The sequence below is a fragment of the Capricornis sumatraensis genome, chromosome 21 (assembly GCF_032405125.1).
Source record: "Capricornis sumatraensis isolate serow.1 chromosome 21, serow.2, whole genome shotgun sequence".
NCBI lineage: Eukaryota > Metazoa > Chordata > Mammalia > Artiodactyla > Bovidae > Capricornis > Capricornis sumatraensis.
In genome coordinates this window covers 43,339,202-43,366,532 of record NC_091089.1, presented here as the reverse complement: position 1 = coordinate 43,366,532, position 27,331 = coordinate 43,339,202, and the positions used below count along the sequence as shown (strand labels likewise).

General features: G+C 41.8%; 1 protein-coding gene across 3 annotated transcripts in view; it reads right to left on the bottom strand.

Annotated features, from left to right (window-relative positions):
* Window positions 1–27,331, bottom strand: part of PTPRM (protein tyrosine phosphatase receptor type M) — a 655,853-nt gene that overhangs the window by 402,087 nt on the left and 226,435 nt on the right. For all 3 annotated transcript variants that reach the window (XM_068993577.1, XM_068993579.1, XM_068993578.1), the window contains exon 3: window positions 13,030–13,301. In XM_068993577.1, coding sequence (XP_068849678.1) covers window positions 13,030–13,301 — 272 coding nt within the window. The remainder of the gene's footprint in view (window positions 1–13,029; window positions 13,302–27,331) is intronic.

Genomic DNA, 27,331 nt, shown 5'->3' with positions numbered 1-27,331 from the left:
AGAAGAGTGTAAGGTATCTTCCAGGGAACGTGCAAAAGCCCTGAGGTGGACATGACCGTGACCATAGAGAGGAAAACTGGGACCTACAGCTCTAAAGGTCAGCTGTGACCAGGCTCAGAGGCTCCACTCACAGAGCAATTCCAGGGAGCATGCCATCTTAGAAACACAGAGAAGAGCTGCGCTGGCTGAAGTTCAGAGGGCAGAGTATGAGCTGGGAGGAAAATGATATAAAAATCTTATGAGGAAGGTTTTACAACTGTTTGATCCTGGGAGAGGCAGAGCAACAGAAAAAGGGCAACATGCTTTGAGGTCCTCAAGATGAATAACATTTTGACATGGTGGACTCAGAGAAGTTGAGGCTAAAGGAGAAAAAAGAACCACTAACAAAGTTTTCAATTTTCTAAACTGAAGCTCTCCATTGTCAGTTCAGTTCAGTTTAGTTCAGTCGCTCAGTTGTGTCCAATTCTTTGCATCCCCATGAATCGCAGCACGCCAGGCCTCCCTGTCCATCACCAGCTCCCGGAGTTCACTCAAACTCATGTCCTTCGAGTCAGTGATGAGATCCAGCCATCTCATCCTCTGTTGTCCCCTTCTCCTCCTGCCCCCAATCCCTCCCAGCGTCAGAGTCTTTTCCAGTGAGTCAACTCTTCCCATGAGGTGGCCAAAGTACTGGAGTTTCAGCTTTAGCATCTTCCTTCCAAAGAACACCCAGGACTGATCTTTAGAATGGACTGGTTGGATCTCCTTGCAGTCCAAGGGACTCTCAAGAGTCTTCTCCAACACCACAGTTCAAATGCATCAATTCTTCGGCACTCAGCTTTCTTCACAGTCCAGCTCTCACATCCATACATGATCACTGGAAAAACCATAGCCTTGACTAGACAGCCCTTTGTTGTCAGGCTAGTGTTAATGCTAACAGGTCCACATGACACAGCAGGAACCCATGTCACCAGGGAGACCACAGGAAGAGGGTCATTCTTAACGGACAACCCAGCATCCACCGTTCGAGAAATCGACTTTTTTATTCATATAAAAACCTGCACATGAATGTTTATAGAAGCTTTATTCATGATAAGCAGAAGCCAGAAACAGTCCGGATGCCGTTCAAATGGCAAATGATTAAACAGAGAGTGGTACGTCCATGGTTACTAGTCAGCACTAAAAAGGGACTTTTTTTTTTTCTAATTGGAGGATAATTGCTTTACAATGTTGTGTTGCTTTCTACCATATAAGAATGTGAATCAGCCATTAAGAATACATGTGTCCCCTCCCTCGTGAGCCTCCCTGGCCCCTCCCATCGCATCCCAACCCTCTGGGTCATCACAGAGCACGAGCTTGAGCTCCTTGTGTCACACAGCAGCTTCCCACTAGCTGTCTGCTTCGTACAGGGTAGGGTATGTGCGTTGATGCTCCTCTCTCAATTTGTCCCTCTCTCCTTCCTCTGCTGTGTCCACAAGTATGTTCTCTATGTCTGCGTTTCTCCTGCTGCCCTGCAAATAGATTCGTCGGTACCATTTTTCTAGATTCCGTATATATGCACTATTATATAATATCTGTTTTTCTCTTTCTGACTTACTTCTGTATTAACAGCCTCTAGGTTCATCCACCTCACTAGAACTGACTCAATCAAGGAATTAACTACCGACACAACCAATGACTGGATGAATCTCCAGAGAACTGTGTTGAGTGAAAAAGCCCATCAGAAAAGATTACACGCAATACGATTCCATTTATGTAACAATGTGTAATGTCAGCATTTTAGAAATGGAGGCCAGGTGAGTGCTTGCCAGGACTCAGGGATGGAGGGAGAAGGAGCAGGAGCTCAGTTCAGTTCGGTCGCTCAGTCGTCTCCGACTCTTTGCGACTCCATGGAAGGAGCAGGAAAGATAGGGCAAAGTCTTAACCACTGGACTGCAAGTGTGCACGCCTGCTCAGTTGCTCAGTCCTGTCCAATTTTTTGCGACCCCATGAACTGTAGTCCATCAGGCTCCTCTGTCCATGGGATTCTCCAGGCAAGAATATTGGAGTGGATTGCCATTTCCTACTCCAAGGGATCTTCCTGACCCAGGGATTGAACCCGTGTCCCCTGAGTCTCCGTCATTGCAGGCATTGATGTTTCAATCTGACACGTGTCAAGTGACACGTGTCACTTGAGAAGCCAGAGAAGTCCTTAAACAAGTTTCTTAAAAGCATATTTAAGCATGCCCTGAAAAGCTTTTCTCATCGTGAACCCTTGCTATCTGGTAAGTTTTCCATTTTATACTTTTTTCTAGCCAGTGCCCTTGCCAAGAAAGCTTCAGAAGCAGAAATAGTTTTGTCTCTTTTTTTCAAACAAGGGACCACTCTATCAAAAGACAAGTATTGCTGTACAGAAATATAACACACATATGAAGGGGTGGGGGTGATCACAGGAGTGTCTGAAGATGCCTGCACCCAGAGCCAAGAAAGATGGAAGTCAGAGGAAACGACACAAGACCAGAGACAGCACCACCGGAAAGCAAAAAAAAAAAAAAAAAAAAAAGGTGTAAAAATTGATGTGGGATGTGGCCATGCTTATTTTATCAAACAGGACAGAACCTATTAAAAATCTATTAGAAGTAAGACTTGAGTCTCTTAAGGGAACCACACCAATTTTTTTCTTTATAAAAAATCAACAATTCAAAAAACATTTATTTACCATTTACATCCATGTCCCAGGCACCTTCTGTATGTATTATCTAATTTTTCTCAGTCAACCATGTCCACTGGAGTGAATATTATCTACTCAGTAGATACAGAACAGACTCAGTAAAGTTCAGTGATTTTTCTGAGGTCACACACTCAGGGTGTAATTCCAGGTCTATTTTCCTTTCACGCCTGAACTTTTTTCATGTGACTCGACTGCCTAACCTAGCAGGTATGAGAGACCATATGTAGAATGAATACACATGTGTATGCATATACACATATAACATACAACCATGCATATACACACACACGTGTGTACTCAGTCGCTTCAGTCATGTCTGACTCCTCGCAACCCCACGGACTGCAGCCCACCAGGCTCCTCTGTCGATGGGATTTTCCGGTCCAGGCGAGAATACTGGAGTGGGCTGGCATTTCCTCCTGCAGGTGATCTCCCTGCCCATGGACCGAGCCTGCATCTCTTACGTGTCCTGCATTGGCAGACAGGTTCCTTACCACTAGTGCCACCTGGGAAAACCACACACATATACACACACACACAAATATACATATATAACTTTTAATGCATAAATGTATATATGTTCTAAATTCTTTATTTCTAGATTGAAGTAAGAATGTAGCCATCTATTTGACCTAGAAATATAGCTGCAAGGGCCAAACTATATGACACAGTTTTAACAACACGAACTTTAAGACAAGGGTCAGCAAACTATAACAAATGGACCAAATCTGCCCCTAATCTCTTGTTTCTGTCTGGCCCACAAATCATGGATGGTTTTTACAGTTTTCACTGGTAGGAGGAACTCAAAGGAAGATTTTGTGATACACGAGAAATGTGTGTGTGTCTGTGTGTGTGCTTAGTCACTCAGTTGTATCTGACTCTTTGTGACCCCAATAGCCTGCCAGGGTCTTCTGTCCATGGAATTCTCCAGGCAAGAATACTGGAGTGGGTTGCTATTTCCTTCCCCAGGGGATCTTCCTGACCCAGGGATCGAATCCAGGTCTCCTGCATTGGCAGGCAGATTCTTTACTGTCTGAGCCACCAGGGAAGCCCAACACGAGTATATGAAACTCAGATTTCCAAGTCTGCAAATTGAGCTTTATTGGAAAGCAGTCACACCCATTCATTTACGGATTATCCACAGCGACCCTCACAGTCTCAGCACCATGGAATTGCTGCCACAGAGACCATCTGGCTTGAAAAGCCTGAAGTATTTACTATCCAGCCTCCTGCTTTAAGAGGAAACCTTCCTGCTTGGCTCACCAGCAACTGCCATTACTCTGGTTAACAAGAAAGCATACGTCGACAGCAATAGTTCGTCACAGCAAGTTCAATATGCTTTGCACTTGCTGGGGGAGCCTTGTACTCCTCTAGCAATGGCAGGGAGAAAGCCCTCTCCTGGGCTGACTTGTTTCAACTCTATTACAGGGGTGGGTGTTTTCAATGCCCACATTACCTTGCAGTAATCATTACCAAATTGTTAAAGCATAAAACAAAACCATAGAAATGAATTACTTGATAGACCTCAAAACACTGTCTTAAACTAAAAATGGAAGAGGGCTTCCTTGGTGATGCAATGGTTAAGAATCTGCCATGCAGGGGATACCAGTTTGATCCCTGGTCCGGGAAGATCCCACATGCTGCAGAGCAGCTAAGCCCGGTGCCACACCACTGATTCCATGCTCCAGAGCAAGTGCTCTGCAACAAGAGAAGCCACCACATAAGAAGCCTGCACAGGACAGCTAGACAGTAGCTTCCACTTGCCGCATCTAGAGAAAGCCCACATGCAGCAACAAAGACCCAATGCAGCCAAAAAGTAACTAAAAAATAAAGAAGAAAAATTTTTTTAAAAAAATGAAAGAAAACCCAGCTCATTTAGAAGGCAAATCCTCTATAAAGATGCCAAACTACGAAGAATTTATAATAAAAATTTCATATTCGAGCCTCTCACATCTCATTCTACACAAAGTCCTTTGGCATTCGCTAGATTGCAGCTAAATGTTTGTGTTTTTACCGATACACATGCATTTTTAGGATAAATGCCTTTGCCCTCCAGCCTAACCTAAGCTATGATTATTTGAAAGGTTGAAAGCTGAAGTGGGGGGTGGGTATGACGGAATCAGAGTCAAACTGCATTATTCTAGAATAATTTTGTCACCATACAGTATTTAATCTTATATCACCTTTTTTGGGGGGGGGGAGGAGGCAGGGAATCTGACTTAATGGAAAATACAATGAATCCTCAGTATTTGCTGATTCTGAATTTGAATTTGACTGCTCTGTAATTTATTTGAAATCCAGAAACCAATCCTCGCAAAGTGTTCTTGGTCATTTGAGAACAAGGACGGAGCAGTAAACACCAGAGTCGCCGGACACACACAGCCCAGCAGAGGCTGGGGAAAAAGGGCTCTGCCTTCCAGCTTCCCCTCTCCTGCTGCTAACAACTGTCCTCATCCGAGGCTAAACGCTCTACGTTTTTCGCCTTTTCGAGCCTTTTACTGGCAATGCTGCTGTTTAAGACAGCCCCCAGCTCAGCACTAAAGTACTGTCTGGTTCTTGCCAAGCGCACAAGGCTGTGATGTGTCTTACAGAGAAAACACATTTGTTAAATAAATAAACTTCCTTCAGGCCTGAGCTAGTGCTCTTGGCCACGTTCAATGACAGGAATCAATGACATACATTGAATAAGGCACCTTGACAGAAGCACACATAAACCAAGGTTATGCCTTGACCTGTCGATGAAAATCTCACGGCCAGAGGCTCTCGTGGTGGGGCTGACGCCCTGTTCCCCACAGAGGCAGCGGTGCGGTGTTTACTAATTCAGCACTCACAGTGATGTTTAGGACGAAACGGCAGGAGTGTGTTTGGATTCACACCGAGGCCTACTTCTGTGAAAGTTCTTGGCCGCTGGAAGGACTCGATGCTCATTTCTGCTGCTGGTTCCCAGATGATATTGGCAGTGGTGGGAAGTAAAGACATGTAGGCTAGACAGAGCCCACAGACATTCCATCACTCGACACATAACATCTCTGGGGGACAAGATGTTGCACCCCCGGCGTCTTTGGAGCCTTGGGGGAAAGCTGCTGAATTTCAGTCAGGAAAGAGCCGGTTACACCACTGACTAATGAGTGCTGTTTTGTTCACTCATGAAGACTCATCCTGGATCTGAGTCCGCGAAACGGGAAACGAAAGAGGTTTAACCCGGCAGCATCTCTGGTGCTCCCCGCTTCAGTGAGGAGCAAAATTAGCTTTCCACACTGTCATTTCCCCTGGCCACACGTGAGCAAAGCAAAGGCCTTAGGTTACAACACAAACACTCTCCATGGAAGATGGGCTGGTAGAAGCCATCTGTCAGTCCCTAGAACAAAGGGGCTCCTGTGGCATCTGTCTGTCTTCCACACAGAGCCCCATAGCCCCTTTCTGGTTTTGGTTTAAATAAAAAGCTATAGTGTATCACATTGAGGACTGAATTTCAAGCTATGAATTTGGAGGGGGGCACAAACATCCAGTCTATAGTGGAAGTTCAGTTCAGTTCAGTTCAGTTCAGTCGCTCAGTTGTGCCCAACTCTTTGCGACCCATGAATCACAGTACGCCAGGCCTCCCTGTCCATCACCAACTCCCGGAGTTCACTCAGACTCAAATCCATCGAGTCAGTGATGCCATCCAGCCATCTCATCCTCTGTCGTCCCCTTCTCCTCCTGCCCACAATCCCTCTCAACATCAGAATCTTTTCCAGTGAGTCAACTCTTCCCATGATGGGGCCAAAGTACTGGAGTTTCAGCTTTAGCATCATTCCTTCCAAAGAAATCCCAAGTTAAGACATAATTATTCCTGAGGAGAGGCTATTAATATGAGAGGGGCAGAGGCTGGGAGAGGGGCTAGTCTTTGGAGGAGCGGAGCGTGTTCAATTTCTTAATATGGGTCATGACTTCATAAGCATATTTAATTTGCAAACATTTACCAAAATACATATGTATTACTTATGCATTTTTCTTTACATACTTAATTCAACAAAAATGTAAAATATTTGCCCACATCAGACATTAATAAAAAAAATCTTGACACTCCCACCAAAGGCTAAGTATATCATATTCACAAAAACTGCTACTTTATTTTCTAAATAAAAAACTAAAACTAAAACATACACAGGAAAAGAAAAGTTTCTGTGATAAAGAAGAGCCAAAGCAAAACCACAAATGATACGACTTTAGAAAATCAGGAAAAAAGAACGGAGACCTTTGTTTAGAGGCACATATTGAAGTCATGTTAAAACCTACTTTCTCTAGGTTAAAAACATTCAAAGGACAAGCTTCACAGTGGAGCTGATTATTGGTGCTTTGTTACATCACTCAGGACATTCTGAAATGATGCCATTTTTTTCCTACCAATCAACATTAATTTCTTCAATTTTCTTGTGTTTTCCCTTTCTCTTTTGAAAAGAGGAAATGTTCTTTTCTGAACTTTTCTACTCACAGCTCAAATGTCCATTCTACAAAATGGGCTATGTAAGCAAATTAAGGCACAGGGAAACGAAATAGGAAAGTGATAAGGAAAAGTAATGAGAAGCTAGAAGCGACAGACCTCAGGGAAATGGAAGACATTCACCCAGAAGAAGAACCTATCCTTAATCATCAAATAAGTATAAACTGAGAAGGAAACTCAGAGATATGCAAGTTGTTCACAATAAATGGATAAAACATCATCTTTGAAGATATGAAACTGTCATGTGAATCCCTCTGCTTCCTAAAATGCAGCTCTGTGTCTGTAGTAAAGTGACAGCCTCATATGTCCTCACTGATTTCTTCAAACTCATCTCTTTTTAGCACAAAATGCAGGGGGCGGGGTACCTGATTAGAACAGCTTTCCTGCCTGAGACAGGGCTTCATTTCGCTGCCATATCTAATTTCCTGTGTCCTCCCAGACAGACAGAGCAAGCTGACTGTCTTGCACTTGGTACAAAGCGATTCAATGGTCTCACACTTGGAGTAAGGACCATAAGCTAAGGAATTAATGGAGTCAGAGAGCCTTCTCTTCTTCCATGAGTACATATCAGGATTCCCCAACTGTGCTCCAGGAAACAATGAGACTCAAGATATGTTCTGCTAAAGCCCAAGTGGATGTCCATGTTTCATCCCAGTATATGCACCTGCCACATGTCACCCATGGGCTCTGAAATGCCTTGTGATACAGGATGCATTCGATTTCCCTTAAATCAGTACTTCTTTCCATTTGGTTGACTGGTGCCTTTGAATCTTCCTTGGAAAGCAGTTTGGAAAACACTCACTCATGCAGACCTCGGACACTGTCTATCACTTTGGTGACAAACGTCCCTATAGTCAAAGTTATGGTTTTTCTAGTAAGTCATGTATGGATGTGAGAGTTGGATCATTAAGAAAATTGAGCACTGAAGAACTGATGCTTTCAAACTGTGGTGCTAGAAAAGACTCTTGAGAGTCCCTTGGACAACAAGGAGACCAAACCAGTCAATCATATAGGAAATCAACGCTGAATATTCATTAGAAGGACTAATGCTGAAGTTGAAGTTCCAATATTCTGGCCACCTGATGCAAAGAGTTGACTTATCAGAAAAGACTATAATGCTGGGAAAGATTGAAGGCAAAAGGTGAAGAAAGTGGCTGAGGATGAGATGGTTAGGTAGCATCACCAATTCAATGTCCATGAATCTGAGCAAACTCTGGGAAGGACAGGAGAGCCTGGCGTGCTATAGTCCACAGAGTCACAAAGAGTCGGACACAACTTAGCGACGAGATGACAGCAACAACTTGGCAGCAAGTGCCTGCTGAGCTGCTACCAACTCAGCGTGGCTTTTGTGACCTTCTCGAAAGTGGGCTGAAGGCCAGTCCAGTAAGAAACCAAGGCTGCCACGTGGGAGTCCAGCTGGAAGGTGATGAGAAGAGGTAAGAAACACCAAGTCCTTCCTATTCCCTCAAACCATCATCCACCAGGAAAGATGGCAGATGGGTAAAGGGTAAATCTTGGCTTAGCCTTCCTTGAAATGCTAGCCCCTTGGTAAGCTTGGTGTACAGAGAACAGAGAGCAGGGATCCACCTCTCCTCTCCTGCCAGGCCCTTCAGTGCATCTAAGTGATTTGTTTTTACAGGCGGTCTGGTGGGCTACAGCCCACAGGTCGCAAAAAGACCTGGACACGACGGAGGAGACTGGTAGGCTACAGTCAGTCTGTGGACTCGACTGAGCAACCAGATAACAACAACAAGTGGAGCAACCAGAACACCGTCATCTTCCCTGACTTTCCCATCCTTCTTGTCACTGTTCCCTGCCTGGCATGACCCCTTATTTCAGGAGCTGAGGCGGGGTGGTGGTGGTGGATTTCTAGACCACCTGTGTATTTTTTCCTTTTCAAAACAACCATTTCTGTTAAAGATCACTGCCCTCCTGGCCTCAGTCAGGACTCAGAGCCACTATATCCAAAAGCAGGGCAGCGAATGTGGGATTCCCGGAGTGTCTCTGGGTGCCCACGGGGTTAGGAACCCAGAGGAATCCATCAGAGGCCTCCAGAAATTTGTGGGGGTGGGGAAGAAGAGAGAGGAGCAGGGAAGGAATGGAATCCAAGTGAATTATTTTCTAAAACCTTCACAACAAAGCAAAATGGAGGAAAATGCTATTCTTCAAACGGCAGTCAGTAAGTAAATCAAAGCAAGCAGGGGCTACAGTAAATCAAAGCAAGCAGGGGCTACAGCCCAGGTGCCCTGGCGAAAGTAGGTAGCCTGTGCATAGCTGTCCCCCACAGAGCGGCAGTTTCTACGTCACAGAGGTTAGGACAAACACTAATTGAGGAATTAAGTACGTGGTAACCAAATGGCAACCCACTCCAGTATTCTTGCCTAGAAAATTCCACGGACGGAGGAGCTGATGGGCTAAAGTCCATGGCGTAGCCAAGAGTCGGACAAGACTGAGAGGCTTCACTCTCACTTTCAAGCTCACGCCCTTGACAGTTTGTGTGTTAATGACGATTTGTGTGTTAATGACGGTTTGTGTGTTAATGATGGTTTGTGTGTTAACGAACAGTAATTAACCTGCAAGTGCTTGTGTTGCATGCAAATCATCGTGATGGGTACCTGCAGAATACTCTTTTCCCACAAATAGGAAAAGCTCCACGAAATGAGTACTGTGGCAAGAACACTCCACTCTGCCAAGAAACGTTTTGAAATGCTACACGTTCTAATAAAGATCGTGTGAGCAGACAGGTTATAAAAACAAAGGGATGCCCAAGAGAACAGACTATATTTATCTGAAATACACAGGCCAGTGGTGTTCAGTTGCACTGAAAACCTTCCCAAACCCAATAACTTAGAAGACGAGAACTGACTCTTACGAGATGAGAAGTGACTCAGGATCTTGCAGCCAAAGATATGGGAGAAACAGACATTCTTGACAGAAGTAAGGGAGGGTCAGAGACAGGACAGATAGGAGGAGCTCAGCACAGTACCCCATTCCTGCCCTCCCCTGCCCAGAGCACCTGCTCCCCAGGGGTAGGCAGAGCACCATGATGGCAGCTCCAGGGCTACCTTGCTATAATGTTCTGGTGGCAAAGCCCTGGGTTCTTCCCTTTCACCCAGTGTTTCAATGAATGATTTGTTCCCAGAAACTGTTTTCATTGCACACTTTCGGCCACAGCACCAAACACATTTAAGGAGTGACTTAGCAGGAGAAAGCGTCAACTATTATCCACTTCTCCTTTTTTCTGTTTTCCACAAATCTGAATCTCTATAAATTACCACCATTTATTGAGAGACGAGAACATCCAAATTGTGCTTTGCCTTCCTCTTCACGCCTCACCTTGTCCTTACACTTAGTGCTGTAAGTAGGAAGGCTCATAAGTTTAAGTTGCCCAAGCTTAAAACCGATTTCACATCCAAATCCAGTTCTATCTGATACAAAGCACATGTTTTTTACTAGATGATGATGCTACCCATTTTGAAGCAATATTATCGTGTGAAATCATAACAGTATAAAATGAAATTCCTTAAATGACTTCATTCACCAATCTTAACTCATGAGATCAAAACTACCTTCAAAAGTGTAAAGAGCCTCTTATAGAAATAAAGTACTATAAGAATATAAAGTATTTTAATATGGTAGTATTTTAAGCATATGGTCACTCCACGTTAATTTGCTAGATCTTTATCATATCTTGTAGCCTAAATAATGGGAATGTCTGGGGGAAGCAGAGTCTCTGGGCAGTGAGAAAGGGTCTCAAAAAGGTGTCACTTCCTTTATTTATTTTTTAAAAATATTTATTCTGTTTTGTTGGGTCTTTGTTGCAGCATTTGAGATCCCTAGTTGTAGCATTCCAACACTTAACTGTGGCATTGGGATCTAGACACTGGACTGTAGCCAGTGTCAAAACTAAACGCATGCGCTGGGCTCTGGCAGCTGTGGAGGGTCCTGCAAGAGTTGAGTCTTAGAAGTTCTGGGTGGGGAAGGAAGAAGATTAGGGCAGAGATAAGCAGGATGCACCTTCTGATCTTGTCTGGAGGCCAAGCGGACCAAGGAAGGCTCAGGTGCAGGTTCCAGATGGGTGCCCACGGGCCTTCTCTACTGTGAGCGCTCAGTCATCTGCGCAACCCCACGGACTGTAGCCCACCAGCTTCCTCTGTTTATGGGATTTTCCAGGCAATACTGGAATGCATTGCCATTTCCTGCCCTGAGGGGTTGTCCCGACCTAGGGAATGAACCCACATCTCCTGCTGCCTCCTGCATTGGCAAGCGGGTTCTAACCACGAGTGTTACTGTAGGAAGGTCTCCTTCAAAAGGAGTTTCTCAAAACAGCCTCTTAGCTTCGTCCATCACATAGACCCTTCTGACACCTACCTTAGCCAAACCCACTTCCCTTGCTTCCATTTTAATCCAACAAAAGAAGAAACTTTGTCCTAAAGGCCATACTTTTTAATTATGCCCCTGACAGGTTATCAATACATTTATAAAAAAGAAGGATATGCAGTACGTAGAGCATTTTTCCTCTGGAGGAAAACTTACCGTTTACTCTTTTTTGTTTTATACATAAAAATAGCACATGAGCATTGTGCAAAGCTTAGGATATGACATCTGAAGGAAAGAAAAACTTAAGTAATTAGCTGGAGCTATACCACTTTTTCATTTATTTATTTCACCATATAGTTTAATTATGTATGTGAAAAGTGAAAGTGTTAGTCACTTAGTGGTGTCTGACCCCTGTGACCCCATGGGCTGTAGCCTGCCAGGCTCCTCTGCTCATGGGAGTTTTCAGGCAAGAATACTGGAGTGGGTTGAAATTCCTTTCTCCAGGGAATCTTCCTGACCCAGGGATTGAACCCGGGTCTCCCGAATTCCAGGCGGATTCTTTGACCATCTAAGCCAACAGGGAAGGCCAATTATATATATATATATTTATGTATTAATACATATGTATTTAATTTAAAATTGAATCCAAAATGATGCTTTATGATTTTATACCAGTTTAATCCACTTAAGAACATAAGCTTATATATATTACTAAATGATCATTTGTAATGTTATTCTTAATGGTTGCAAAATGACTTTTTGTATTGAGGTGGCATACATTAACTCATCCTCTATTGTTAGAAATATAATACTGTTTCTGATTTTTCATTATTGTAAACACACCGCCATGAATATTCTTGTAGCTAATTAGTTGCAACCGGTCTTCATTATTTCCTTAAGATGAACTCCTAATAATAGATTGTTAAAATTAGACTTATCTAATTTTTTAACACTTCTAAAATGTATTGCTCAAGTGCACCCTGAATGGATTTTAGCAATTTACATGTGTCCTGCTGGCTTCCCAGGTGGCTCAGTGGTAAAGAATCCGCCTGCCAAGGCAGAAGATGCAGAAGAAGTGGGTTCGATCCATGGTCCGGGAAGATCCCCTGAAGGAGGAAATGGCAACCCACTCCCATATTCATGCCTGGAGAAATCCATGGATAGAAGAGCCTGATGGGCTACAGTCCATGGGGTCGCAAAGAGTCGGACACAATCAAGCACTGAACACACACACACAACACAGAAAGTTAAACATCCTTACAAACAGTACTTCCTGCCCTGCTACAGATGACTGTTTCTATTTTCTTAACTTGATATATACAAAACAAGCTTAACTTTTTAGCTTTTTACTCATTTCTCAAGGTAATGTACAAACAAAGCTTTAATATAGTCCCTATCCAAGAGCACAAACTTTCTTTACCTCCGTCTAAAAATACCAATGCTTCTTATCCATTCTCCAATTAGACTAATAGAAAAATGATTTATATTTTCAGAAGTTAGAGGATATTTCAAAACAGGAGATGAAAAACAAAGGGCATACCTGATAAAAGTTAGGCCAGAAGGTACTGATGGCCAGTTCTGCCCTGTTCCATGTACGGTTAGGGTCTCCAGATATATTCCAGATAGGGCTCCCCAAAGGCCCATTATTGACCTTGACGTAGACATTGAGTGACCCAGGGGCAGAATTACTCTTGCTAGACACAAAGTAGTGAAAGTCAATGCAGTGGGTGTCATTCTCCTTCAGCTGAGGTAGGAGGAGGTGGGCTCTCTGTCCCTCGGGTCTCCCGGACGTGTTCACCAACATGAAGGAGCCTGCAAAAAAAAAAAAAAATCAAAGGAGGGTCACAATATGAAAAACCACTTCCTGGTCATTTCTGAGAAGCCATCATCATGCCCATGGGTCAACACTGCAATTCTACACACTTGACCTTGGCTTTCAAAGTCCTCTCTCTTTCACCTCTTTTTACCCCCAAAGTGTTCTCAAGATGAGTGGATGGCAAAGTCCCTTGATGTCACTGTGATTAGCCTCCTAAGGAACATGCATGGTTTTCTCTGCACTGTTCAATCTGATGGTCACTAGCCACATGTAGTTTTTTTAAGAAATTAATTAAAAACCTGTAATGTTGAGTCCTATTTTAGATTCCATATGTAAGTGCTATGATATGATACTTGTCTTTCTCTCTCTGACATACTTCACTTAGTATGATGATCTCTAGTTGCATTCATGTTCCTGCAAATGGCATTGTTTTGCTCTAGGGCTGAGTTGCATTGCATTGTGTGTGTGTGTGTCTGTATGTATCACGTCTTCCTTATCTGTTCATCTGTCAATGGACATTTATGTCTTGGCTATTGTGAATAGTGCTGCTATAAACATAAGGGTGTGTGTATCTTTTTGAATTATAGTTTTGTCCAGATATATGCCCAGAAGTCAAACTGCTGGATAATGGGGGGAAGGAATGGATCCAATGGACATTAGCTTGAGCAAACGCTGGGAGATAGTGAAGGACAGGGAAGCCTGGCATGCTGCAGTTCACAGGGTCGCAAAGAGTCAGACACAACTTAGCGATTGAACAACAGGGAAGGAATATTTGGGAGCTTGGGGTTGGTACATACAAACTATTACATACAGAATGGATAACAAGACTACTGTATATCATAGGGAATGGTATTAAATATCCTGAGATAAATCATAATAGGAAAAAAATTAAAAAAGAATATATATATATATATGTCTATTTATCTGATTCTCTTTGCTATACAACAGAAATTAACACATTACAACATTGCAAATTGACTGTACTTCAATTTTAAAAAAGATAAATAAAAAAACATGTATAATATCATGTATGAAATGAATTGCCAGTCCAGGTTTGATGCATGATACAGGATGCTCGGGGCTGGTGCACTGGGATGACCCAGAAGGATGGTATGGGGAGGGAGGTGGGAGGGGGGTTCAGGATGGGGAACACGTGTACACCCGTGGCAGATTCATGTTGATATATGGCAAAACCAATACAATATTGTAAAGTAATTAGCCTCCAATTAAAATAAATAAATTTATATTATAAAAAACATTCAGCACCTGGATAAAAAAAAAAAAAATTCTGTAACATTGAAAGTTTAGGTCCTCAGCCACACGACCCACATTTCAAGCACTCAACAGCCATGTGGGGCCAGGTGCTGCCATATCAGGCTGTGTAGATTTTGAATTTCTCCATCATCTCTAGACAGCACGATTCTATCATGGTACCACCACTGAGTCACCACAGCTGCTCTAAGATTTCCATATAATCTAGAGAAAGGGAACAGGCCGGTCTGGTTTGAGGAACCTTAGAAACTGTATAGACATGATGATGTTCTCTGTCGTCAATAGGAAAGTTAGTTAAGTCGCTCAGTCGTGTCCGACTCTTTGCGACCCCATGGACTGCAGCCCGCCAGGCTCCTCCGTCCACGGGATTCTCCAGGCAAGAGCACTGGCGTGGGGTGCCATACACAGCATGATTTTCTTGCAGCTCAGCACCACTGCTGCTCGCCCACTGCGGGCACAACTGGCTCCTTGACCCGAGGTGCGGAGGGTGACAAAGTCTACTGGTCAGTGGTTGTGCCCAGGGATGGTCACTCACAGAAGTCCCTGTAACTCCTTTTATCTTCTCATCCTCGGCACTAACCCACCCACGAGTGACCAAGAGTTTCCATACAGACGCAAGCTTCCCAGGCACCCTGATCTTAGGAAAGGTCACTTGAAAGGTTCAAGAAATGGCAACTGTAATAATGATAGGAATTTTATATATCACAAGGCATAAGATAAAATCTTCTAAGATAAAAGGGAAAACTGGTCATCACAAGTCTTCTTTAGCAGAGAGGAAAAAATGTATTGAAATTCTCAGAGGGAAGAACAAGTAAATTTGGAGAACAAAGTGAAAAAAAAATACTACTCAGGGTGGTTGGACGTTTCTACTGTGGAAAACAACTATTACCCTCAGTTGACTGTTCCTTTAAAAATTTCCATCACTGTGAACCATAATTTTCAATTTACATGTATGAATGCTTGTGGGTATATATTGGGTTGGCCAGAAAGTTTGTTTGGGCTTTTCCATTACATCTTATAGAAAAACCTGAACAACTTTTTGGCCAACCCAATATATTTTAGTAAATACTCACATATATCTATAAACATACACACACAATCCTAGAAAAGGTGTGGAATTTTTCTCTCATCTACATGCTGTGGTTTCTTAAACAGCCAAACAGCAAAATGAGACTAGCTTTCTCAGAAAATTATTAGGAGAACTAAAAAGAAAAAGTAGATACATCCTTTAAAAATTAATAGGCTATTATTATGGGATCAATATTACAAAATGTTTGCATCTAGTTGTTACCTCTCAAGACCACTTTCTGAGATGAGCTCTTGCTAATGCCATTTAAGAAAAACAGGGACTGCATCACAGAGAGACCAGGAGGCATCTTATCCAGGTTTAAGGATGAGTCAGTGGCAAACTCCGAACTTAAAGCCTCTGAGTTTCCATCCCATTACTCATCTCGCTACACTCCAATAACCCCAGGTTTCCTCCTGTGCCATGCGAGCACACATGGAGAAAACAAACCCCTTCACGACAGTGAAGGAAAATTACAAGCGCTATTTGAAAATACAGCAATTTTTCAAGAGATGAATGTTATGTACCTGGAAATATGAAAGCCAAGCCACAAGGGAGGGGTTAGGGAACACATATTTCAGTAATAAGCAAGAACAGCAAACGTGGTTTAAGAAAGAGATGGGGACTGAGTGTGTGGAAGAGAATGTCACTGAAACGACTGGGGTTAGCTATATTCTACAGAATGGGTGGGATGGGAATCTCTTCAAGAGACGCAGGGTTGACCAACCCCATCACAAACTTATAGCTGGCTACAGTTTACAACAAGACTTAAAAACTGTACTTTATTGCTTTTAGTAAAATAAGAAAATTGATTCCACATTCCGTCATTTGGGGCTGTGGCATCGGCAACATAGTCACAACGTCAAATGTTCCCATTGATGAGGCCAAGGTGTGACACAGACTTGAAGCCAACTCTGAAACACCAAAACCTTTAGTATCATCACATTGTCAAGAATATTATTTCTGGACTTCTCTGGTGGTCCAATGCTAAAGAATCCCCCTGCCAATGCAGGGGATACAGGTTAAATTCCGGGTCCAAGAAGATTCCACATGCTGTGCAGCAATAACTACTCAAGGGCACTCACCCTCCAGCCTATGCTCTACAACAAGAGAAACCCACTCACTGCAACTAGGGGAAGCCTGCGTGCATCAGCTAAGACCCAGTGCAGCCAAAAGTAAAGAAAAATAAAAATATATAGAAATATGTTAAAAATATATAAAGAAAATGCACAAAACAAAACATACAAAAGAAAATAACATTATTCCTTGGACTGTTTCCATCACTTACATGTGGTGACCAGAGGTGGTAAACGTGTTGACGCGCATACAAGGGCAAGGTCTCCTGCATCTGGGGAGGTTGAATCTGGATGCGTAGATGAAGGGTCTCTTTACACAGGCTGGGATAAACTGGGTAACTTCCTACTGTAGTTCAAGAATCACTGGAGTTCCCTAAGATACTATTAGGGAGCCTGTCCTTCAATACTGACTCCATTCAGCTTTACCCCAACACAAAATGCTCTGTCAGCTTCTTAAGTGCTCTGAAGTATACAGACATTTTTATCTTGAGGTCAAGGTGAAATTCAGGTGTTATGAACTGCAAATACTGAAATGATCCTGACTTGCATGTGCGTGTTGAGTCACTACAGTCGTGTCCTACTCTTTGTGACGCCATGGACTGCAGACCTCCAGGCCGCCCTGTACTCGGAATTCTCCAGGCAAGAATACTGGAGTGGGTTGCCATTCCCTTCTCCAGGGGATCTTCCTGACCCAGGGAATCAAACCTGGGTCTCCTGCATTGCAGGTAGATTCTTTACCTTCTAAGCCACCAGGAAAGTCCTCCTGACTTGTATACTTTCTCCTTTTTTCCCTTTTTGAACCAGAATGTCATGTTACATGGCATGTTGCTGCAATGCAAATTAGCTAATAGGATTAGCAAACAGGGGTGTGACATCCATAGAACAGCGGAGTCCCTTCAGCTCAAGAGCAGTTTTTGCAGAACATTAAGGTTTTAGAGTGATCAAGGGCAATTTTTCTCTTCAGTAAAGGGCAACGTGATGCCCATTCGACAAAGCTAAAACTCCTGCAGAAATACCTTCGCTTAGGGTCAAAAGCAACATGAAGTTCAGTGGCTCTTTGGAGCTATTCCTCTTTCTATTCTGTTAACCTGCCTGGGAAACTGTGAGCCTAGATGAAGAAGCCGTAAAGGTTCTGTCCCCCTCCTGAGTTCAGACGAGCCTAAGAGCCTATGTTTCAGTTGGCATAAAGCAGTCTCCAGCTGAAAGGAGTGACTCCTGGGCCCCCTCTAGTGAGGGGGAGGATGAGAGAGTCCTCAGCACAGGGCAAAAGACGGATTCTTGAGTTAAGGAGAGGCGGGTTTGACCCCTGGTTCGGAAAGATCCGCTGGAGAAGGAAATGGCAACCCACTCCAGTATTCTTGCTTGGAGAATCCCGTGGACAGAGAAGGCTGGTGGGCTATAGTCTACAGGGTAACAAAGAATCAGACATGACTTAGCAACTGAACAACAACAACAAACTGTTGCTACTGGTTATACAAAGATGCATAGACTTGAACGGTCAGCGCTGTTTTTCTTATAAGATCTAGCACTTCTGGTGTGCAGTTTTGTGCAGTTAGGCAGAGGGTTTCCAAGGACAGGTGTGTGACATTGGTCTGAGCTCTTGCTCGAGCTGGACCGTCTTCCTTCCTAACTTCCTCTGCCCTCTGGAAGCAGCTGGGTGTGGACTGTCCCCACGGGCACAGGCAAAGGTCCCCCACCTTTAAACAGTTCAGAAAGCAAGTAGGTCATCCACACACATTATTCTTTTTATTGAAGTACAGCTGCTGTACAGTGTCATATAAATTACAGGTGTACCATAGAGTGATTCACAGTTTTAAATGTTTCACTCCATTTATAGATATTGTAAAATACTAGCTATTTCCCTCATGTAGTACAACATAACCTTTCAGCTTATTTTATATCTAAGAATTTGTACCTCTTAATTCCCTATCCAGTATTGCCTCTTCTTCCTTTTCTTTTTTAAAAAAATTTAAACTATTTATTTATTTTTGCCTTTGTCTATAGGCATAGTGGGATCTTAGTTCCCCAACCAGGGCTTGAACCTATGACTCCTGCATTGGAAACGTGGAGTTTTAACCACTAGACCACCAGGGAAGTCCTGCCCTTAACCTTTTTCTCTCCTTAATGGTAACACCCGTTTGTTCTCTCCATCTGTCCTCCATTCTCTCCATCTGCTGCTTTTTTATTACACTCACTAGTTGTATTTTTTAGATTCCACATACAAGTGACATCATATGGTATTTCTTTCTCTAATAGTAACTTTAAAAGAAAAAGTCTATTGAGTACCTGTTCCCTGGGGTGCAGTCTGCTGAGAAGTCCCTATTTTCTTCCTCCAGAGTCGCTCAACTGCTACATCTACGTAGCCCTCACAAATAACGATGAACACATATAAAGGCACTTTGGACAGTGTTGGCCATATAACACAAGCCGAAGAGTTACTGACAATTATCATCATGTTTATTTGTGTACTTTAGACCTCCTAATGCCTGGTTTCTCCAAATCGTCTTCAAGTCTTCAGCATTTAGCTCGACATATTTCCACCTGCCCGTCCAAAACCCAACTGGTGCTATCATTTTTCATCTCAAATGGTAACGTTTAAGTTCCCTTTCTTCAAAGGAGAGGAAGATTATTACTGAAATTTTAGAAAATCTTCAACTCAATCAATCTTGTCCCTACATTTAAGCTTTGGGAAGGAAACCTTTCCTTCTGCATGTGGTCATGGGGAATTATGATGTGACTTCAAGTCTGTTGTTGAGTCGTTAAGCCGTGTCCAACTCTTTGCAACCCCATGGACTGTATCCCACAGGGTTCCTCTGTTGACGGGATTCTTCTGGCAGGAATACTGGAGAGGGTAGCCATTTCTTCCTCCAAGGGATCTTCCCGACCCAGGAATCGAACCCGGGTCTCCTGCATTACAGGCAGATTCTTTACTGCTGAGCCACCAGGGAAACCCATCCAGTTTAGAAGACGACACTTCAGCCGACACTAGTACTTTCTCCACGAGTGTTACATGGTAAGTGTGCAGAAGAAAGTGTGAACATTTATGTTTAGCATCTTCTAGCAACTTTGGAATCCTGGGGTAAAGTCCCAGTTGTGCCTAATAGGATGACATGTCAGAGGAAAAGGAGCCTTTTAATTGTCTGAATGTATCACCTGCCTATTATAGAAGTAAAATCAACTCACAAACTGATGTTGAAGACTTCAAATTATTCACATTCTAGACTATTAAGTCTGTTTTTAACAATGCCCCTATATGGTTGAATATTTAATTTTCAATGACTACTTCAATGTTTGGATTGTGATAAAATGCATTTTTAAAGAGTCATTGGGTCCCCTTTGTCTGTATGTCCTTACAACAATCTTTTACCTTACAAAAATACCCCAACTGGGCAAATAAATAAAAGAAATCAGGATTCAAATTAACATCAAAATTCTGTTTGTGTTCAAATAAAAAAACACCCTTAAGTCACAAGTACAGAAATGGAGAGAGTATAACGTTGCAGGGCAAATGGAAACATCTCTACAGAATGGAGTTAGCTTCAAAAAGGGCTGTCTCACCAGACGGCTTGGCAGGTCTTTAAGAACCATTATTTTGGCTTCTCTGAAAAGGAAAACTCTGTTATGAGAACATGCTATGTTCGTATTCTCAACTCTTTGGGTGAATTAAATTTAGCTTAATCATACCCATTGGCACATGCGTTTGATTAGCCTATCTTCCATCATTGTTGGTGACAGCAGCAATAACGACATATAGTTAGTTACTCCCTTCTACCCTATCATTAAAATTTGCATTGGTGTTCCAGGCTCTAGATTTTTGAAGGCTGAGGAAACTTGAGGGATTCTTCTGCAAAAATCGAGAATCTTGGTGCACAGGACAAATGTAATAGGAAGAGAGAACCTTTGCTAACAGAGAAGCAGCATCTGATGAACTTGAGAGATTTCCTGCCATATCAGTAAACAAGGAGGTCACAGTCATCAGTGATTGCAGCCTTCCAATGTGAGCCTAGGGCATCCAGCAAAGAGAACTATACCTGCGATCTAGCGGTCATCAGGCTTCAGCCACTCCCTATGGTAAGCCCCAGAGGAGCTCAAGATGTGAAAACACAGGATACTGACTCAGAATGGCTGAGATGCCTATAAAAGGAATGATTTCAGCCAGCCCAGACTCTCGCATCTTCCCATACATAGAAAAAAAGTGCTAAATTCCTTCACTTGGTATATCTAGTTTTCCTTAATTCGTAATACTCTTTTGATGTTCAGACTACCTGCCCTTTGTTGCAAACCTTCTATATAACCTGCCTCCTCCCCTCGCCTCCTCCTCAGGGAAGTTCTCTCCACGTTGAGATGCTGTCTCTCACGCTTGAAGTCTTAAAAATTCCCACCAAATAAAATACAACTCTCAACTTCTGGGTTGTGACCATTTTTTAAAAAGTCAATATGACGCCCCTTTTCATGAGAGTTTCGTGTTGACTATATGTGCGTCTGAATGTGTGTGTGTGCGCGCGAGTGCGCACACAGCATCACACATGTATGCTGCCCTACAGCATATGTCTGGTCATTATACTCACATTTCCTATTCTACCCGATTTCATCTTGCAACATGAATAAGTCATGGACATAACCCACATGGATTTCAGAGCCCATGACCGCTTTTAAGGCCTTATGGAAATAGCCCTCTGAGACAATCTAAAACTGAGCTCTGCCTGCTCAGTTAAGAAAGCCTTTTCTTGTCAATTTATAATTTTAAATTTGATCTCATCCTTCAAACAACAAAATACTTCATCCCTCCCCCGTCTCCCTCAGCTGGTACTAAAATGGTCCTAAAGAATATGTCTTTTCTGATGGGAAACCTTGTGAAATAGGGAAAGTGAAGCCTGCAGAGAAATAAATGAACTCAGGAGCAAATCTCAAAGAGAACAAAACCTCTGCGGGGAGGTGCCACCAGCACTGTAGAAACACTTATTAGCACCCATTTCAGCCTGATGAAACTGCTCTCGCCACGGCCACTCTCCTGTCCTGCAGACCAGCTGTCAAGCCTCCTTCCTGGGGCACAGGCTCTTTTGTGCTTCTCTCAAAAATGTCACCCAAGCACACGTATGAAATATGTGTTTTGCAACCACTAGAGAAGAAAACTTTTAACAAAAAAATACTCCCTTCATCCAAATGTCCTCTCTCCCTTTGTATTTTTTCCCTCTCTTCTTGCTTTTCTGATGGATTCTCAATAATTACTGAGCAGGAAGAACATCTGTGACTGGCACTGATTTTTGCCACTCTCCTAAAATGCTGGTGAAAATACAGTATGATGGCAGAGGAGCAACACCACCCCATAAGGAGGCTCAGGTACTCTCTCCAACTGCACAATCTCTTCCCTCTTATAGAGTCTAGCATGTGCTCTCAGCAGGAAGGAAACTGGGGACTCACGTGACCTGGCCTCCTTGAAAGTCATGCTGGCCAGTAAAAGGCAGTCTGTGCTCCCCAAGGGAATTTCACATCAACATAAGTGTTATGAAATTAACAATAAGCACTGATCAACTATTTACAATAGTCAGGACAGGGAGGCAACCTAAACGTCCATTTACAGATGAATGGATAAAGAAGTGGTGGACATTATCTATCCATCCATCTATCTATCTACATAATGGCATACTGCGTGCCTACATGTCCATTCACTAAGTCGTGTCTGATTCTCTGCGACACCACAGACTGCAGCCCACCAGGCTCCTCTGTCCATGGGATTTCCCAGGCAAGAATACTGGCGTGGGCTGCTATTTCCTCCTCCAGGAGATCTTTCTGACCCAGGGATTGATCTCTGAACCCATGCTCCAGAGACTCCTGTGCTGGCAGGCAGATTCGTAACTGAGCCACTTGGGAATCTCCATAATGGAATATTATTCAGCCATAAAAAAGAATGAAGTAATACCATTTGCAGCAACAGAAATGGACCAAGAGATTATCATACTAAGGGAAGTAAATTAGACAAAGAAAGACAAAAATGATATGGATATCACTTATATGTAGAATCTAAAAAAATGATATAAATGAACTTATTTATAAAACAGACTTAGATTCTCAGACTAGAAAACAAAATTAAGGTTAATGAAGGGGAAAGAATGGAGAGATAAAGTAGGATTAACAGATATATACTCTGATATATTAATATAAAATAATCAACCAAGATCTACTATATATATATAGCACAGAGAATTACAGTCAATATCTTGTAATAACCTACAATAGGAAAAATCTAAAAACAAGTACATGTGTATGTATAACTCAATGACTGCTGTACACCTGAAACATTATAAATCAACTATACTTAAAAAAAAAATTTTTTTTAAGCACAGCTCACATCTAAAATGGGTATAAAGCAGTTGCTTCAGGACATTTAAACTAAATGCCTCAAAGATAATGCAATTGTTACTTTAGTGATTCACAGCATAATTGAATAGATATTTTTGTCTTTATTACTCATAAGAATACTGAGGTGACCAAATATTAAGTCACTTTAACTAGGCACTTTTAGCCATGGCAAGAGGCATCTGAGCAAACACTATGTACTAAGTACTTTGAGAACTTCAGAAAACAAAACTTGGACCAATTCTTCCAGTAAGAATCTTACAGCTAAGCTGTCTTTCATATTTTAAATATTTTGTATCGAGCAGAGAAACAAAAAAAAGTCACAAATTAGCAGATCAGATCCATTAAGTTTACCAAAATATTTACATAACCATAGCATGAAGTAGCTGTAAAATTTGTAGGTTTCAAACCTACAACTATCAACCAGAAGCTCACTTTCTAAAAAGAGCTTTATGCTTTTTCCTTTTCATTATGATATAGGTCAAACATGAACAAGAGTGTATTGGAAGCAATCTACATGTTCATCAACAGAAGAAGGACAGAGAAGATGTGGTACATAGATACAATGGAATATTATTCAGCCTTAAAAAAGAACAAACTTGAGTCATTTCTAGTGAGGTAGTGAACCTAGAGCCTGTTATTTAATATACAGAGTCATAAAGAGAAAAACAAATTTAGTATATTAATGCATATATATGGAATCTACAAAAACGGTGTTGATGCAGCTATTTGCAGGGAAGGAATGGAGATGCAGATATAAAATGAGTTTTGAGACACGACCATCATATGAGAGACAAAGAAGAGTTTCTGGAAAAGGGAAGAAACTCTGTGGGTTCATGTAGAGAAGTAACATCTCTCCTCTCACAAGAAGTATGACAGTGAGAAGTTACTTACGGCGTGTCATCTAGACACACTGCTCTAATGACTTATCTGGAAAATACTAGGTGTGTGATTTATAATTTATAAGTAAAGTACAAACACAGAGTAAACACAACATTTTAACCATCTGATGACTCTAATGACTGTATCTCAGGAAGTGAGCCACAGGTACTATGATGGGAAAGTGACAGGTAGCTGGTTATGATGTTCTCAAGAGGCTGCTTCATTTCCCATAAGTCAGGCTTTTTATCAGTTGACAGGTTTAGAAACAACTTCACTTTTGTTCTAAGTCTCAGAATGACACAAGCCATCACAATTTAAGTTAGTGCTTATTTTTTCCCTAAATTACTATTAATTTAGAGACGATTTTTTTTCACATGTGTATCCAGTGATAGACTGTCTACCAGCTCACTTATGTCTTGCTTTAAGAAGACGTTCCCAACAAAAAGATAAATAAATAGCAAAAAAAGATTTTAAAAAGATATTACACAGTAAACTTCTACATGAAATGCAAATGAAACTGAAATATTTTTAAAAGTGCATCATCTTTGACATTTTCAGCTTAAGGAGCTACCCTGCCATAAAAAATAGCCCTCCAAAGAACTCCAAGGGTTCTGTTAACATCCCCAACAGGGAGCTCCCCATATTCCTGAAGAGGAAACAAATGATTTTGCATAAGATGTTTCATTAGCCTGCCTGGGGTCAGAAGACAGCCAAGGTAGGATTCCTCCAGTATCAGAGAGCAGAAAGGAGGAATGATTAAAACATAACTAGGGGTGGGGGCTTCCCTGGTGGCTCCGTGGTAAAGAATCTCTATGCCAATGCAAGAGACATGAGTTCAATCTCTGGTCCGGGAAGATCCCACATGCTGCAAAGCAACTAAGTCATGGACCACAACCACTGAGCCTGTGCTCCGCAACAAGAGAAGCCACCTCAATGAGAAGCCTGCGGGCTGCAAAGAAGAGTAGACCCCACTCACCACAACCAGAGAAAAGCTGGAGCAGCAAGGAAGACCCAGTCCAGCCGAAAAGTAATAAATTAAAACAAACAAACAAACAAACAAAAAACTTAACAAGGTTAATCAGTAGAGGAAATTAACCTGGTCTCTGCACCACACTGGTGATATAATGTCAAATTTATAAGTGATCAAAACAGTCTAGAATTTTAAGGAATCTGTTGGATTAATTAATCAGAAAAAGCATAAAGATACTGATGTCTTTATTTTATATCAATAATTTCATATTGATTAGCAATCAATATGAAAAGGCAGTTTGTATCAGCAGAAATACAATTAGAGAAGAGATGCCTGGGAAAACATTCATCCTCACCACGAAAATTAAAGCACCTATTGGGGATATTTTAAAACATGAGTAAATTTCTTAAATACGTAAAAATTTCAAACCCACACATTTGTAAGGTTCTGGCAAAGCTCCTGCCCGCACTCAGGAAGGAAGCACAGTGATGACTTCTGCATTTCTACCATAAAGACCATACCCTTCTGAGCAGGTTGGGGAGAATCCTGAGTAGACCCATCTAGAGATAAGAGTGCCCACTTTGAAAGAGGTTCCGAGGGCTGTGTGGACCAGGACAGGCGAAGGATTCCTTCTGGTGCAGGACAGGACACAGGAGCACCTTGACCTCGGTGGGCAGGGCTGGGGCTCTGCAGCCAGACGGCCTGAATCTGGATCCTGACTCGGCCACTTGGAAGTCATGAGCAAGTTAGCTCACTCCACTTTGCCTCCGTTTCCTAACCTAGGAAATGGGGATAAAATTGTGCTCATCTCAAAGAGGTTGTTCAGTGAATTGATTCAATGAGGGAATTCACTTAGAAGGCTTCTCAGAGGAGTGCCTGATACAGAGTAGGTACTTAACCAAAGATTGGCCTGGGCCCTGGTTTTTATCCAAATGTATTTGGTTTTAGCTTAGGGAGATGGAATAGCTGAATTCCTACTTCAAGGTAATTCCTGGCCCTCCTGTCGTCATGTGTCTCAATGACCATGTGAATATATAGACTATACCCTCATGCTTTCAACTTAGCAAGGTTAGAAATACTCACCAGGTATGGCACTCAGATTCTTTCCAATGTCCAACACTAATCTTCAAACATGTCTAATCATTCTGAATATAACTTGGAAAGAAATCTCTGAGTTGAAATTTTACCAAATCCATGGAATTATACATTTTTATTGAAAATGCCATTTTTTATTGAAAGGGTAAAATTCTATAATAATTAATGGTGATTGCCAAAGCTGTGAGTTGTGTTTACAAATTTTCAGATATATGGGTAAATATGTGTGCTCAGTCAATGTCTGACTGCGATTTTCTTTCTCAGCATTTTCAACCTGTAGGAACTATAGTTTAATTAAAATACTTCAACTCACCACATCTTGATTTAGTTTATTAGGTAGGTGAGCTAGAAATAAATTCAGATATATTATTCTATCACTGAACTGAACTACTTAGCTTTTAGTTGCTCTTTCCTTTAGAATATAGTATAAATTTTTATACTTCTATTAAGACCTAAGGTTTTAAAATCCCTCTCTCATTTTTCATGAAGTTCTGAAGAGGTTTCTTTTTTTCCCCTGTCTCTAGCATATTTTATTTTTCCTTTTAAGTCAATTGAATATAGCTTAAATTCTAACCAATTTAAATTATTCATTGTTATTAAGCTCCTTTCAAAATGTATTCACTTGATGCTGAATTGATCTCCTTACAGGAGAAACAACTGTGTACTTGGGAAAAGCTCAGGGGAAAATCTATAAATTTGCAAAGAAATGGATAACCAAAATTTAAACATCCTTGCAGACTCTTTTCTTTTACAGAGACCCAGATCTTTCTTTCTCTGTGCTTTAACTTTTTCCTTTAATTTTTTAAAATAATAGAATTAATATATTTCATTATAAAAAGTTGAAAATAAAGGATTTCAAAGGAAAATTAATTCCTTCTTACTCAAACAGCCACAAACTTATCTCAATAAAACGTGTATTTCCTTCAAAATCTTTATACCATACAAACATATATTCACGTACATGATGTATTTTTCAGCCTTTTCCTATGTTTTTTTAAAGATTAATAATGTGACATGTTCCTTGCAGTTTGTTTGGTTCTTAACCAATAATATAACACGGATAACTCTTGAGGCCAATACAGACACATGGACCCACTCTGCTGCTGCTACCACGTTGATTCCAGTAGAATCCATGTGAACACACTATTTCCCCATGGAATAGAGCCCTACAAATCAGGCTGCCAAAACGTAGATGCATTTCTAAGTTTTCAGTGTTTTGATTTATGGAATAAAAATACTAAACAACTGCTCCAGACATGAAAAGAGTAATTTTTTATTTATTAAGGATAACGGCCAGTGGTTTGCACA